The 17574-nt window shown below is 34.2% G+C and overlaps 2 protein-coding genes across 4 annotated transcripts in view; both read left to right on the forward strand.

Annotated features, from left to right (window-relative positions):
- The window catches only part of LOC126824170 (uncharacterized), a 62760-nt gene extending 58468 nt beyond the window's left edge, over positions 1-4292 (forward strand). Inside the window, exons 11-13 of the mRNA XM_056101661.1 lie at positions 2284-2464; positions 2930-2980; positions 4176-4292. Of these exons, the coding sequence (XP_055957636.1) occupies positions 2284-2464; positions 2930-2980; positions 4176-4292 (349 nt within the window). The remainder of the gene's footprint in view (positions 1-2283; positions 2465-2929; positions 2981-4175) is intronic.
- Positions 4293-6600: 2308 nt separating this feature from the next.
- LOC126824818 (myosin heavy chain, clone 203) overlaps positions 6601-17574 on the forward strand; it is a 29464-nt gene continuing 18490 nt past the window's right edge. For 2 of the 3 annotated variants that reach the window (XM_056101839.1, XM_056101838.1), the window contains exons 1-7: positions 6601-6761; positions 7076-7201; positions 7755-7909; positions 8456-8561; positions 9621-9779; positions 10273-10374; positions 10676-10858. In XM_056101839.1, the coding sequence (XP_055957814.1) occupies positions 6606-6761; positions 7076-7201; positions 7755-7909; positions 8456-8561; positions 9621-9779; positions 10273-10374; positions 10676-10858 (987 nt within the window). In that variant the 5' untranslated portion in view covers positions 6601-6605. Of the gene's footprint in view, positions 6762-7075; positions 7202-7367; positions 7412-7754; positions 7910-8455; positions 8562-9620; positions 9780-10272; positions 10375-10675; positions 10859-17574 lie in introns of those variants that run through there. The other variant, XM_056101840.1, reaches the window with a different exon arrangement.

The raw sequence follows: 17574 nt of genomic DNA on the forward strand, positions 1-17574 counted from the left end.
ATTGAGTCAACTGGCGTGGTTTAGATTCACCAGTTGTACGTGACAAGGAGTAGGGTCGCCTGTCCAACCTCGTGGGTTTTCTCCGGGTCCTCCTGTTTCCTCCTACTGCTAAAGACCTCTACACACATGCAAATTATTGAAATAAAATTAAACTGTGTGTTAGTCCCGAAATGACCTAGTTTGTGTCGCGTGGTCGTTAAACCCCATTTCTCACTCTCCCCCCCCCCCCACCATTTTACACAAAAATAAATCTGGTGCTAATAGTTAGCAACACTTCATAAACTTTTACTTGTTATTCAAAAATCAAAAAAAAAAGGAATCTTTCGAAGTCCAAAGAGTCAGCCCTGGTGACCCTTTATTATTGGTAGTGCTTTGAAATAATTTCCAAATAAAGCTGGAAAAATTTGATTTTTTTGTGAAAATATTTTTAAATTGCTCCCCTTTCCCTATAACATATCTTTGAGTACATCTCCCCTGCCCTATACTTTTGATTATAAGCCATAAGCCCCTTTAAGTATATTAAAATAAAATATTAATTCAACCCTTGTCAATGAGAGGGTCGATTGAACTCCTTTAAGTACGGGATTAAATCAGATCACAGCACGTTTCCTATGTCTTGTCATGTAGTCATATCAGTGTATTTCTTGTCATAGGGTATATGAACTAATATATATACCTGTTAACACCAGAGATAATATACCTACTTTATAGTGTGGTATACCTGCACAGGTAGGAGTTCTTCTAATTCTCTCAAGTTTGTTGTTTGGGGAATTTTACCTATACTTTACTTATTTATTATAATGATTTACCTGGAAGAGTTGTTTTTTGCCAGGATGGGTTTATTTTAACTGATTACATAAATACTCCTCTTATCAGGTAACATATATGAACAGGTAAATCCTTTCTAACCCTTGAAAACCCTGACACCATAATTTATATGATCAACAATTACTGGTTTGTACACATATAACACGAAAGTCTTCTTTTATCGTTCTCGATCACAAACGATAACTCAGTACAAGGTAATTCATTAAAGTATAATTACCGATTCTATTAATTATATTTCACTATGTAACTTTAACAACTAAAATTTATATATTAATTTAACTTCTTTCATTTGATTTGTTACAATATATTTTTATACCTAATTTTATCTTTAATCTGATTTGTTGGAATGATTGTCCTTTTGTCTGTATGCAAATTAGTTTGTTTAAAAGACCCTCACACAGACAGGGGAGAACAGAAAACAGAAGATCAGTGAGCAAGGGTTAAGACATTTATTAGCCATTGATATGATCTTGTATATAATGTATATTTAACGTTATATAAAGGAATATTGAAATAGATTTCGACTTGGACTTTTAATGCACAGTGACCACCGTCACCAGAATACTTTTCCGGCAATGAGCTATATACACCCCAAATAGTAGCTCATTCATATGTATGAAATATTACATATGTATTGGTGCGTATTTAAACAAAGAATAGCCCCGAACATGTTGGTGATAAAAGGATTAAATATTTCAGCGAAGGTGTAAAATTGTTTGTTTTATTCTGGTTAGATGATGACTTTAATTCTTCAGATATATAAATACATGTATTTGTTTTCAGGTATTTGTGGATATCAACAGACCTTATTTTATTTACCTGTATTCATTGTTATATAAGATACCTGTTATATACTTAAAAGACTATATATACCTGTCTATAAATCTAGGTGCCAGTAGACTGGGTTTAATGAATATGTCAAATATATATAAAACACCTTTCGACTTTCGGGGAATGTAGCTCATCGACAAGTGTTCTCTATGTATATCGAAAATGAATACAGATTCTTGGAATGGATCTTCCAACAATTTATTTCAGGAGCAAATTTCCTGTAAATCGGACCTCCAACTAGTATATAGGTTCCCTAAACTGGTCTTTCCAACTAATGAATCATCTTACATACATTTGTCTTTTTATATCAATTAGTTACATATAATTATTGAAGGATTAAGGCATATAAAACAATAGTTAAAGAAACCTAACAGATCAACCACTTTAGTTGCCAGCCTGTCATAATTTGACTGACAGATTAATTGCTGTAGACATTGGTCATATAATAAAGGGCATTCCTTATTGATGAATCAATAGTCACATCAAGTTGTTTATCTTTTAGGAACTACTGCCAGAAAATTCACCTTCTTTTTGAGATTTTGATCTCATTAAGTCCATAGATATTTTGGAAAAACGGGGGAAGGACTGACTCATTAAATAATAAAATCTACTTGTATTTTATAGTGGTGAGAAGACTAAAAGCGTTATGTTTGAGACAGATAGCGTGGATGAGACATGTCGAGAGATAGAACGAGAGTCTGCGAGGATACAGTTGGAGATGGGTAAAGAAAGGCGAGCAAACTCTCCAACTCGTATCACAAATAAACCTGAGTATTCATCACCTTCACCTGTTAGAACATCAACAGTAAGTAAAGTCATTTTGAATCTAGAGATCAAACAGTCAGGGAGCTGAATTAGAAAGTTCTGTGTTAAATTCCTAGCATAGGCCTGCAGAAACTTTTAGGATTATTCGAGCTCTGCTTTAATGTCAGGAATCATGCTTGCAAAGCTGACAAAACAAATATGTCAAGTCATCAGATTCAACAATAAATGGAGGTTCACCTACTGCCCAGGCAAAATTCACCTCACTCCTCCCTAGCACAGGTGAACATGAAAATAAATAAATAAATAAATGAAATATAGTTTGATCAGACATCAGTACCAACCAAGTTATATTGCACCAAATAAAAATAATTAAAACTATTACTGTCTATATAGAAATAATTATATTTTATATTTCATCAGAGTTATTATAGTTATATTTTATAGTTACCATCATCAGATAGAGTTATTATAACATCATCAGAGTTATTATAATTATATTTTATAGATGCCACCATCAGAGTTATTATCAGTTGCAGAAGATGACGATGAGAAACAGGTCAGCTCCCATTTTTATAAATCAAATAAATAATATTTTCTTTAATTTGTTAAGATATTTTCAGAAAGATTTGTTTTTAACAGACCTGAGTTTAGTACTTGTAGAAGAGAATGTAATGTAACATTTTGTGAACCACTATATTTAGAAAAGTATTCTATTATAACAAATTAGACTGATCTTTAGCTTGCACAGACTATAACGTTGCTGAATGCTGGCAAGATGGAAATAATTTTCATATTAACAGGGATTTTGTTTTAAAAGTTTGCTAGTCTGAAAATTTTTGACGTAGATTTAGATTTATATTTTAAGGATAAGGATAAATGTTTGACATAGATTTAGATTTATGTTTTAAAGATTAAATTCTTGGATGACATGTAAATAGACTAACAGGAAATTGTGAAGTAGAAATAAATTTATGATCCTATTTTTAATCCAACCTCGTGGGTTTTCTCTGGATCCTCCTGTTCCCTCCTACAACTAAAGACCCCTACTCGCATGCGAATTATTGAAATAAAATTGAACCATATGTTGGTCCCGAAATGACCTAGTTTGTGTCGAGTGGACGTTAAACCCCATTTCTCTCTCTCTCCCTATTTTTAACCTGTTTGAATCTAAGTTGGGACGTTATCTACTGTTGATATTTTCATTTTCTTTCCCGTATTAAATGTTCAATAATGTATTTGAGTACATTTTACCGTCGATTCAGTCGTTAGAAATTAGATATTGTCCCATGAAGGCCAAATTGGGATAGGCAACATTTAAAATATGTTATGGATTCATGGCAAAGGAAACTAAAATATTTTAGGAGTGCAGGGTTTCCATTGACTAAGTTGATATTTTAAGGATCTGAGCTAATTAATATTTAGTTAAAGTTTCCAGGAATAAGATCATTTCGGCAAGGTTGTTACTACTATTGGTTTATTGTTTGATTAATTTCATGAAAACATATAATTATTTTTAACTTATCTAATTATTTTACTATCAGGCTATAGAGAGACAAGTTATTGTAACCTATGTATATTTTAGGCTACAGAGAGATAAGTTATTGTAATCTGTGTATATTTTAGGCTACAGAGAGAGAAGTTATTTAAATCTGTTTATATTTCAGGCTATAGAAAGAGGGGTATTGTAACCTATGTATATTTTACTATTAGGCTATAGAAAGAGAAGTTATTTTAATCTATGTATATTTCAGGCTATAGAAAGAGAAGTTAAATTATTAAGAGAAGCTCTACATTGTTCCAGGTTAGAATTACGAGAATGTCAGACTAACTTGAAAGAAACGAGAGAAAAGGCAGAAAATGCCAGGTAAACAGTTCACTTCTCTACTATCCAATGTACACTACAGTATAATATATACAGTTCATCTCTCTACCATCCCACGTACTCTACAGTATAATACGTACAGTTATCGTCCCAAGTACACTACAGTATGATACAGTTCATCTCTCTACCGTCCCACGTACACTACAGTATAATATATACAGTTCACCTCTCTACCATCCCACGTACACTACAGTATGATACGTACAGTTCATCTTTTATCATCTGACATGCAGTCCCTGTTCTTCTCACAGCTCCAACCTCGTGGGTTTTTTCTGCATCCTCCGGTTTCCTCCCACTGCTAATGACCCCTACGCACAAGCAAATTATTGAAATAAAATTAAACCATGTGTTAGTCCCGAAATGACCTACTCTGTGTCGAGTGGACATTAAACCCCATTTCTCTCTCTGTCTGTCTATTCTCACAGCACTACATATAATATATGGGTAATTCCAGCATGACAGAAAAGGTGACCATGTAACATGTCAAGCCCATTCTCTATATGATACTATAAGGATAGACGGGAATTTAAACATGGTATTTCCTAGCAAAGAAGATATAGTATCATATAAAATATGAAACTTATCTCCGTAACATTGGCATGGAATTAGCCATATACAGTTCATCTCTCTACTGTCCCACTGCCGATGAGTATGAGTGCCTGTAAGAATTCTTTATTACCTCAGGAAGGTGAAAACGATTAGTTTTCTGTAACTTTTACAATACTAGAGAAAACCAGTTCAAACATATATTAAGGACCCATCGCCAACATCATATTGGCATCCTGAAAGATACCTGAAAATTTAAGTCAGTTTCTTGGCATTTGAGGTCATTGCTGGGAGCCAATTGTTGTGAGCGGGAGGATGAGAAATTAGCTGTTGTAGAGTCTGTCGCCCCACGATCCACTCACAAGTGGTACTACTAACAGGGTGGTTCACTATAACCATAAATATGATAGTGATAAGATACTATAATATATGTAATATCCTGAACTTTTAATTTTTTTGATATTTTTCAGAACTCAGCTGATGTTAACTGAGTTCAAGAGACATAATGCTGATAAGGATTTAAATAGATTGACTGAAGAATTAGAAAAACAGAAGAATCAAAGTCAAACCTTTGATGATCAGCTTCAGGGAAAGTTAAAAGATGTCCAGGAATTCCGATCCCTAGGAATGACTGTACCTGAGGTATGTATTTTGTAAAAGATACTTTGACAGTTGGAATTGGATATAAGAGTAGGCCGTAGTGCTGCTGTCTGGGCAAAATTTACCTCATAGCACAATGTATGGCGTATACCCGTCTTCATTAGCCCAGTTCCGAGCAGAAGAGTAGGATGTTAAACTCCATTCATTTCATTTCTTACCGTGTTTCACAGGTAGGGAGTCACGATGGCTCAGTAAGTCAAGACGCTGGGCTCGCTGACGATGAGGTCTCGGGCTTGCTCCCGTTGTTGGCCAAGAAAGTTGCTCAAGATTTTTCTTCGCAATTTATACTTGTCAGTGGTGCGCGATAGAGAGCCTGGCAACATAGAGAGCCTGGCAAAAATAGTGTGTAGTTATTTGGATGGGACAAAAATACTGAGGTCCTGTATACACATTGGCGGGCAAATAAAAGAAACCTTGACACGGCCACATTTCCCTCATAGCACACCGTAATGTGTTTGCCTGTCCTCATTCAGCGGTGAGAAGTTCATTTAGTTGTCTGGCCTAGCTTGTAGAGTAATAAATGGGTCTGTTTGTAGGTCAAATAGTATAATCATTGTTCTCTTAATCTAGGAAATTTCACTTAAATTTGGCATTTCATAAGTGTTGAATTTCTTTTTCTGAGAAATGTCAACTAGAATATTATTATCTGTTTGTTTCTAACTGTGGGGGAGCTGCTTGGTGTTGTTTTGTTTCCTTCCTGTTTTATGTTTTAAATATGAAATTTCTAAACTTGTTTCCTTCATTCCGTTTTTTCCCTTAAATATTCAATTAGAATATTATTAATTATAACAATGGTTGTTGTAGGTTCTTGTAGGTTATAAATATGGTTGTTGTAGGTTATAAAGGTTGTTGTAGGTTATAAATATGGTTTTTGTGTGTTATAACAATGGCTGTTGTAGGTTATAAATATGGTTGTTGTAGGTTATAAATATGGTTGTTGTGTGTTATAACAATGGATGTTGTAGGTTATAAAGGTTGTTGTAGGTTATAAATATGGTTGTTGTAGGTTATAAAGGTTTAGGTTATAAATATGGTTGTTGTGTGTTATAACAATGGTTGTTTTGTTATAATATGGTTGTTGTAGGTTATAAATATGAAAGAAGATTATAGTAAACTGAAGATGAAGAGTCGTAATTATGAAACAGTTGAGTTGGAGAGAGATGAATTAGTTCGACAGTTAAATCTTGGTAAAGATGATTTATTTCACGAACAAAAACAAGCACGAATACAGAAAGAGGAACTACAGTTGGTACGTTAATAATAATACCACCTAGATATACATTTATATTTACCCAAAGAACCAAAGAATTGGAAAGTTTTAATGTACAACTTGAATAGAAAGTTCTGTACAAGTCATGTAGCTTCAAATTTGAAGTGTTTGTTCATTTAATCACTATGGAAACAGAAATTCAAGGAGATATTCTTTTCGTTCCTGTTACAGTGAACATTATAAAGCCTTGTGAATGAAATCAACAGATATTTGTGTCAAGCGGACCTTAAGCCCCATGTTTTTTTGGGGATTGATATTTTGGGATTAATTATTTAAATATGTTCTGATTTTAGGAGCTGGAGTCGATTACATCTCAATTAGAAGAAGTTCAGTCATGTCGAGATGAATTACAACAAACATTATCTCAATTACAATCTAATTATAGTAGATTAGAGATGGAGAAAAATGATATTTTACAGGTAAATTACAATCTGATATTCTACAGGTAAATTACAATCTGGTATTCTACAGGTAACTTAAGTCTGATATTCTACAGGTAAATTGCAATCTGATATTCTACAGGTAACTTAAATCAGATATTCTACAGGTAAATTACAATCTGATATTCTACAGGTAAATTACAATCTAATTATAGTAGATTGGAAATGGAGAAAAATGATATTTTACAGGTAAATTACAATTTAAAGCCAGTCCGAAGTCTGTCTCACACAAGAATGTGACTATTCTGCGTAATGTCTTGTGCCACCTAGCAAAAGTATTTGTGTAATGTGACCTGTATGGAGTAAAGTAATTTTATAATGTAATCATACCGTGTCATTTTTAACAAATATTCACAATTCTGCGCAAATCTGTAATACAGTGTTGTAAGATGTGTTACCGTAGAACTTGAAGCAGCAACTGACAGCCAAATAAACAATGCTAATCTTGCGTGGTGATCAGGAGCTTGGTCAGCCATATGCACAATGTAAAATGTATAGGCTATGGTAAATATGAACAATATTTTAATTGTAGAAAAAATCTCAAGAATTTGATGTATTGAATAACAGTAGACGATATTATGATAAAGAAATGGTTGATTTACAACAGGAAGTTCACGAGTCGAAAATAAAAATGGCTGATTTACAGGAGAGAAACAACGAAAAAGATGAACTGAATTTAAAACTAAAGTAAGATTATTTTTTATGATAACATTTATAAAATACTGGAGTGATCTTATACGAACATGCATTGTAAAAGAACTTTAGGCATTTGAAATTTAGTGCATTCTGTCTGCATTTCGGTCGTTGAGAGGTTCCAAAAAGGTGACGAAAAAAACTTACACTCAAAAGAAGAAAGAGTCCCTTAAACAGTACAAATAAGTTTGGATCTCAGTGATACAGCCGTGGAAGAACAGGAACCAGTCCTTGTAAATAATTCATGATAAAACTCCCTGGACAACAAACTAGACTGTGTGAAGATCAAAATTTTACTCCAGTACGTGTTGCTAGGGATGTGCCTTCCCTGTGAGGGGTATATATAGATAATTACAGAGCATCAGTGAATATACATGCTACTGGCACACTAACCAGCAGGTGCTTGGTTGAATCTCGATGTTTGCCATGGAAGTTATTCAGGATTTTTCAGAATGGGTAAAATTTTCCTCGTTTATACTTCTTTCATTTCATTATTGTTATAAAGATATAATATTTAATATATTTGATTTGTTTAACCAGAGACCAGAATATAGAATTACAACAATTATTAGCTAAAGAAGAAGAATCACGAGAAGTTATATTACAAGATCACAAACGATTGTTACTCAACTTTCGTAAAGAAACGGTAAGATTATCATATTATTATAGATTTTAAATGGTTTTACGTGTAAAAGCTATCAATTTAATTGTGTTTAAGGCTAAGTTTTTGTTTTAAATTCAGGGGTTGGATGGCCGAATAGTTAGCATGTGTGCACTGTATCCTAAGGTCTGTCATTGAGTCGATCAACTGGCGTGGTTTCGATTCCCCAGTTGTACGTGATAGGAGTAGGGTACGTCACGTCTGTCCAACCTCATGGGTTTTCTCCGGGTCCTCTGGTGTCCTCCCACTGCTAAAAAAAACCCTACACGCAAGCAAATTATTGAAATAAAATTAAACCATATGTTAGTCCCAAAATGACCTAATTTGTGTTGAGTGGAGGTTGAACCCTCTCTCTCTCTCTCTCTCTCTCTCTCTCTCTCTCTCTCTTTTAAATTCTAATTTTAAGTTGAGGATGTGTGATTTGCATTATTCGGAAAATATCAAAATTCTCAAGAACTAATTGATTATTTAAAATTTAATTAAGAAAAAAGAAAGAACAATACATAAACTTCCCTGTTGGATTCGATCGCACTATTATCAATTTAATTTCCGGCAAATAAAGATGTTGGCTGTCCTGTTGCGCTCAAGCACCATAGGTCGATGGAATTTCAATTTATCATAACTTTGTAAATATTGAATGAATTTGAATCATTTTTGAACTGAGAATACTATTAAAGTTTCACATTTCACTGCCAGCCGATCAAGTCCGACAATAAGCTAAAGAGCCGTCTTCGAAACATTGAGGGGTGTTGGATTGCCGAATGGTTGTCTGTCATTGAGTCAACTGGCGTGGTTTCGATTCCCCGGTTATACGTGACAAGGAGTAGGGTCGTCTTCCAACCTCATGGGTTTTCTCCGGATCCTCTGTTTTCCGCCCCCTGCTAAAGACCCCTACACGCAAGCGAATTATTGAAATAAAATTGAACCATATGTTAGTCCCGAAATGACCTAGTTTGTATTGAGTGGACGTTAGACCCCATTTCTCTCTCTCTCTAAACATTGATATGTTCGTTATTTGATAGATTGTCCCTTATTTTTCTACAGGATGCCGCCATGATGCAACTTCGAGAATCGTTATTTTTAGAGAAACAGACAGCGTTAGAGAATTTACGAGATGAGATAGAAAATGATCGTCGAGAATCTTTGAAGAGAAACGATGAGAAACTTGCTCAGATTTTAACAGAAAATGCTAAAATTATTTCTGTAAGTCAAGTTTTCAATATTTGTTTATTCTACAGATTATTCTAGAAATGTTTGCGTTAAGGGAAATTTGCGCTCATACTGGCTTTGTGATCCACGCGTCAAGTGATCTGTAACCTGCTTCAGCTGATTCAGACAGAATCTCATTTTTTTGTTCCAATTGATGTAAACAATTTTGCTTTTCTGTCCTGCATCAGTAACAATTAAACCCCATTCAACAGTTATTTAGATCAAGAGTGAGTTGGGTTGTCGAGTGGTCTAATGTATAAGCTTTGGATCATAAGGTCTGTCATTGAGTCAAACGTTTCGACCCGACGCTTGTTTGTGACCTTGTGTTTCATTTTCTAGTACTGCGTTTCCCTTCCACTGAACACTAATAGCTCCTGTGTGAAAATATGCTATTATAAAATGTAGCTTATGTATTAATTAAACCCTCCCTCTCTTCTCTTTTCCTCTGTTTGGATTTTGATAAGTCAAGTTGTTTTTTTATATGTAGAGTAAAAATGACGAGATTACACAGATACAAACATTGTTGAAAAATCTGGAAGAGGAAAGACGACAAATGGAACAGAAATTACAGGAAGAAATTCAACGACAGGTCAATATTTTAATTTAATTTTTAAGTAAGAGGAAAATCGAAGGCCAGTCCTTCCCTCAATTAATTTTCATATTGTCAGTAGTAAAATATGTGTTTTTTTTCTTTTATAGACAATATATTTATTGAATTTTATATTTGAATAGAAATTTTGGAACAGGTATAGCCTTTATTAAACCCCTTGTTGAAGAGTTTACAAGCTTAATAATTTCATTATACTTCTGTAGTTTTGAAAAGATGAAAATAACTGATTTGATTTACAGGTGACTCACACTGTGACTAAAATAACTGATTTGATTTACAGGTGACACAAGCTGTAACTAGAGAAAGAAATCTGTTAGAGACGGAGAAAGACTGGGCGATTAGACGAGAACGAGATAGTTTAATAACGGAGAATAATCGTAAAGTAGAGGAGATGTCAGCCATTTTACAACAAGAGAGGAATATGAAGGAAGATTTACAACAACAAATAAAAAATACACAAAAGGTAAGACGACTATCAATACATCTTTTATAATACACAAAAGGTAAGACGACTATCAATACAACTTTTATAATACACAAAAGGTAAGACGACTATCAATACAACTTTTATAATTCATTGAGAATCATGAAAAACTATTGGATTTCCACCTGTCTCATATAATAATAATACATGTCACAATACGATGGAATACACAATTACTGCTAATTACTGAGCGATGTTTCGAGGCTTCTCAAGTCATTATCAAGCAATGATGACTAGAAAAGCCTCGTCAAAACGTCGCTCAGTAACACTGTAACCCAGGTATCATTTAATCTTGTGTATCTAGCACTAATTTCTTTCACATTCGTTTAATATCAAATCTTTGTTTAAAAATTTGTAAAAATCATTTAAAATCCCCCAAAATCATCTAATTTATACTTGTTTCCAGTTAATTAAGGCTGACTGATTAATTTTGATAATGAGTGTCCAATTTACAAATATTTAATTTCCTGACCACTGTTCAAAAATTAATCATCATGCATCAATAATCAATTAGGTTGTTTATTTTTTAACAGTGATCGAGAAATTAAATTCTTGTAAATTGGACACTCATTATCAAAATTGAATGGTCAGCTTTAAGCTGGACACAAGTAAAATTAAATGAATTTCGGTGATTTTAAATGATTTTTACAAATTTTTAAACAAGGAATTGATATTAAATGAATGTGAAAGAAATTGGTGGTAAATACACAAGATTAAATGATACCCTGATTACAGTGTTATAAGGTAGTAATTGTGTATTCCATAGAATTGTCACCTGTATATTCCAGTTTAATTACTAAATGACATTGAAACAATTTACTGTATGACAGTTTAAAATGGTTTGTGTAGATTAGATATTGAGGTAAATAACAGATTAATTAATCACCCAGTACTGCTCCAGAAACTAAACAGTTATAAACTCAGTTATCTAATCTAGATAAAATACAACTAACTCATCATCATCATCATCTAGATGGACCATTTAAACTACACAATAGTAGAAACTCAATAGTCTTCTATGATTCTCAACGAATTTAAACATTTTTTTTTTTTTTTTTTTATTTTAAACTGTCCGGGCAAAATTCCCCTCATAGCACACTGTATGGCGTATGCCCGTCTTCATTAGCCCAGTATAGGAGCAGAACAGTAGGACGTTAAATCCCATTTCATTTCATTTCTGAGTCATACTGGCCATGTTGGCTAAACAGAAAGTCCAGGCCTCCAGGGTTCATCCCAGTATGTTCATTAGGATTTTTCAGCATTTTGTCAGTAAGATCAGATCCAATGAGTCTGGGGATGGGAATGTAGTGAGAGACTAGGGTTAGGGTTGTAAATATTAGCCAAATCTAAAGATGAACAGGCATGTCCTGGTCCAACACAGGTAAAAGATTTTACATAGATACAACCTAACATACAATTGTTTTTTTCTGTGTTTTACCAGTAGAATATATGCATTCTTTTCATTCTGTGTGATAGAGAGACAATTTGATTAATTCTCTGTAAAAAAAAAATGTCCCAATATAGTGGTAAATAGATTAACCCCAATATGCACCTTGTGTGCTTGTGTTTTACACGATGTTTAAGTGGTCATGTCCTGCCCTCTTTTTATACTTTATTAACTTGTTAATACTACAAGGGTTGCCTATTGTTACTTGATGGCTCCTTTCTACACAAAATATATCTATACCAATGATTAAAGATACCACATGTTCTTTTTATATTTCTATTGTTACCTTTGTGGCTCATGAGTTGCACTGAAGACCAAAGATTTGAGTTATACTGTTATGTGGTCCATAATTCTATTGTTACCCTTGTGACTCATGACTGAAGACCACAGATTTGAGAATTATAACAAGTGAAGTAGGATCATATAGTGAATTAGATATGTTTCTTTTCTTATATTATTATGTCCTATTGTTAGTATTTACTTGTATGAAAACACAGGATTCTATAGAAGATTAGTGGAATATAATAAATGAAATGTGATCATATAGTGAATTAGATTATGATTCTATTCATCTTGGTTGGTTAGATATCAATGGTCAGTTCTTAATAAAGAAACAGAATTTATTGTGTTTTGATTATATGGGATATTTCGAGGTTGATATGAGATCAATTTAAAACATAGATCGAGTGTAACAACATATCCAATCAAAACTTCTTTTATTAAAAATAATGTTATTCAAAGAAATATATTATAATTCACCTTATGGCCATAACAATTTTATATTTATTTTGACATTATAGTAATATGTATTTTTAACATTTTGTGATGAGGTTACATATAAACTTTTCAGTAGGCCGACATGCAGTTTAATTACCAATATTAGAATACTGGTCTCACAATCAAGATGTTCAGAATTTCATCAAAAAAAATAATCTAGATTTTCCACTTGGGAAGGGTAATGTCTGTGATTCTGTGTTGCTAGTTATTGATTTGAATGAAATGAAAAGTTGAGGCTTGGAGTTTACGGGGGTTGGATGGCCAAATGGTTAGCACATACATGCGCATTGTATCATGAGGTCTTCCATTGAGTCAACTGCCTGGTTGCGATTTCCCGGTTGTATGTGACAAGGAGTAGGGTTGCCAGTCCAACCTAGTTGGTTTTCTCTGGGTCCTCCGGGTTTTCCGGTTTCCTCCCACTGCTAATGACCTCTACGTGCAAGCAAATTATAGAAATAAAATTGAACCATATGTTAGTCCCGAAATGACCTAGTTTGTGTTGAGTGGAGTTAAACCCCATTTCCCTCACTCTCGCTTTCGCTTGGTGTTTACATACCTATTGCACACAAAAACCATCATATTGACACGTACATGAAGATTGAAAAATTACACAGATAACCTAACAATAAAAAAGACAATTTATCAGTCCAACAGACTTAAATATAATACATATAGTTTCAATTCTGTAGTCATATTCAAGTTCCATAATCCTTAGATGCAGAAGATGCACCTAGAACATGCTGAAAATCCTGTAGTTCACAAAGAATCTTTGAAAGTTTTTTTGGTGAAGCAATTTCGTTTACTACAGTAGGATCTGGAAGAGTTGTTATATAACAGGCGTTCTAATTGATGTGAGGGATTAGCCAATGAAACGGTCTGTTATGGCGAGTTGTTGGCTAGAGGTGCACGGAACTGTGGGTAAACCTCTAGAAACATCAACGCTGATTGGTTAATCAAATGTCTGATGTCATAGGCTCAAATGCAACTTGTATGACCTCTGACGTGGCCTTCCACTACAACAGGTCAGATCTTTATGTAGTAGAGACCATCAAAAGTATAAAAAAATGAAACGAACAGACTGATGGGGAAGCACCTTCGCCCCTACTCTTCATCCTCTCCTACTGGACTATCGTGGCTTGTGTCGATGCTGCCCACATTATAGCGTAGGAAAGGAATATATGTTACCAGATTATTTTATCATAATTCTACCCTGCAACATCTCTTACTGGACTAAAGTGGCTGGTGTCGACACTGCCAATATTATAGCTTAGTAAAGGAATATATGTAATCCAGATTATTTTGTCATAGGCCTACATAATTCTATAAGTGGTGTATATTGATTTTATAGCCCTCCATCCATCAATGTCAGGTAAAGTAAAGAGTTTGTGAGTAAGAAGGATGTACTAAAACATGTGATCAAATTAAATAATCTCAATAAATCAACAACTTATACTTGTAGTGGTATCTTTATAATCATAAACTCTTTACTTTAAAGGGGGGTTGGATGGCTGAATGGTTAGCGTGCGCGCGCAGTATCATAAAGCCTGTCATTGAGTTAACTGGCGTGGTTTCGAATCCCTGGTTGTACGTGACAAGGAGTAGGGTCGCCTGTCCAACCTCGTGGGTTTTCTCCGGGTCCTCCGGTTTCCTCCCACTGCTAAAGACCCCTACGCGCAAGCGAATTGTTGAAATAAAATTAAACCATATGTTAGTCCCGAAATGACCTAGTTTGTGTCGAGTGGACGTTAAACCCCATTTCTCCCTCTCCCTCTCTACTTTAAACAAACAAATATAAAACCATAACTCCTACAAGTTTAAAGTGAAATCTTTTAGTTTTTTATTTTTTATTTTCATTCTGGAGTCAACATAGGCCTAGCCTGTTCCCCAATCCATTTTCAAATGAAATAAAATATTGTTTACCAAAAAAAAATTATTTTTATTAAAAAAACAAGAATTAAATTTTTGTATATATCGTAGCCGGAGCTGCTGTGGCTCAGTAACCTAGAGGTCCTGGGTTTGATTTTATTTTTGGCAGAGAAAGTTGATCTTGACTTTCCACTGTCCTTTCCATGTAGATGGAGGAACAGCTTCTAGCTGTCTGGATGGTACGTACATCCCATGTTGACCTGTATATAAAGAACGATTGGCAAAATCTCTGTCATTGCATGCTGGATAGCATATTCCCGTCGTCATGGTTGCGCAGAAAAGTAGGACGTTAAACCCGATTTAATTCTTTGTTCTGTTTGCAAATTAAAATAATGGGACATGAGTTGACATAATTTTCATGTTGATTTCATGATCTACTCAACTGCTCCAAACAAATACATGTATTGAGAATCCCTTTAACACCATGAACTACTGATCAACTGCTCCAAACAAATATTGAGAATACCTTTAACCTTAAGATTATATATCTGTTAAAAAGATCTGGTTTTACTAGCTGTACATGTTCGTACATATTGTTGAGTTTTTTTATATTAATATTCTGTGTTGTTTAATGTAACAACATGAATCAGATACCTGATTACCTGTATATACCTGTATACCTGTATACAGGTGAATAAATATTCTACACATTAATTTATTGCACGAAAACCAAAGTCTAAATATATTCAACTCATATAATATATAGGTTCGTGATAAAAACAAAATGCTTCAATTATCCACTAATATTTATTTTAAAGATGCAGTATGTCTGATTTACGCAGAAAGAGAGAGGGGGGAGAGAGAGAGACACACACACACAAACCCAGGACTAAGATATAAATGATAAAGAGCTGATTTTTATTAGGCCTACTATAATAGTTTAAAGATATATTATGTAAGATTTAAATAAAGAGCTGAGCGTTATTACTATATATAATAGCTAAAAAAATACATATTGAATATTTCCTTCAAATTGTTTTATTCTGGGCGAAGTTATGACCATTGGAAGATGTAGCCTAGATCATTTTTTTTATAGTAACAACTGTACTTGACAACCAAGACTAATTCTCGATTATCCATTTTATCATTAAACTGTTAAATCTCGCAGGTATTCAAATCAAATCCATTTAAATCTTGGCAATCTGGTCGTCTACATCTATTAAAATATAATTAAAACAGTTCATCAATACATTTATATTATAGTTCATCATTACATGTATTAAAATTTAAAATAGATCATCTCTATCTTATAGTTCATGACCAAATCTATTAAAATGTAAATAAATCAACTCTATATTATATAGTTCATGACCAATTCTATTAAAATGTTGTTTGATCTATTAAAATGTATATAAAATATAGTTTGATCTATAAAAGTTAAACAGAACAAGTTAGAGAGACCTTTGATTTATAATTGTGTTGACAGAACAAAGAGTTTTTCTTTTGTCCCCTTAACATGCTTAAAACTGATTAGACTATCTTATTTCATAATATTTGTTTGATTTTCATGAATTGCCTTTTAATATGTTTTATTTTAGTAAACTGATATCATAATTCAATATTTAGTGTAGACTCACTGACATCTTATTATATCATATTAAACTATATCTTTATGTCATGGAGGTCGGGTGTTCGATCCCTGCAATGGCCGAGAAAGTTCATCCGGATTTTCCGATGTGGTTTCCCCTTGTCAGTGGTGCAGAACTGAGGGCCTGACAAGGACAGCTGTCTAGTCCTTCGGGTGAGACAAAAAACCGAGGTCCCGTGTATACATTGGAATGCACGTAAAAAATCCCTTGGCAGTTGGAATTCGATATAAGAGTAGGTGATAGTGCCGCTGCCCGGGCAAAATTTCCCTCATAGCACACTGTATGGCATATGCCCGTCTTCATTAGCCCAGTTTAGGAGCAGAACAGTAGGACGTTAAACCCCATTTCATTTCATTATGTCATCATATTTCTTTTATTGAGAGAGAGAGAGAGAGAGGGGGTATAACGTCCACTCGTCCAAGAGAGAGATGGGGTATAACGTCCACTCGTCACAAACCAGGTCATTCCGGGACTAACCCATGGTTCAATTTCATTTCAATAATTTGATTGCGTGTAGGGGTCTTTCTTTAGCAGTGGAGGTAAACCAGAGGACCCGGAGAAAACCCACGAGGTTGAAGAGGTGACCCCACTCTTTTTCACATGCAAGTGGAGAATTGAAACCAGGTCACTTGACTCTGTGACAGACCTTATGATACACACGCTAACCATTCGGCCATCCAACCCCCCTTGTAATGGGTGGTCTAGTGGTTTAAGGACTGATATTGAGGCAAGTGGTGTGGTTTCCTCCAATCTGATTAAAACACAGATCTATATTCGTTTCGGTTTTTTATACTTTCGATGGCCTACACTACATGAAGATCTGACAAGTTATAGCCATAGGTCACATCAGGGGTCAAAAGATCGACTTATGACCCTATGACGTCAGACATTGGATTAACCAATCAGCATTGATGTTACTAGTGGATTACCCACAGTTCCGTGAAAAACATGCCTAA

Source organism: Patella vulgata, chromosome 6 (genome assembly GCF_932274485.2).
Source record: "Patella vulgata chromosome 6, xgPatVulg1.2, whole genome shotgun sequence".
Taxonomy (NCBI): Eukaryota; Metazoa; Mollusca; class Gastropoda; family Patellidae; genus Patella; species Patella vulgata.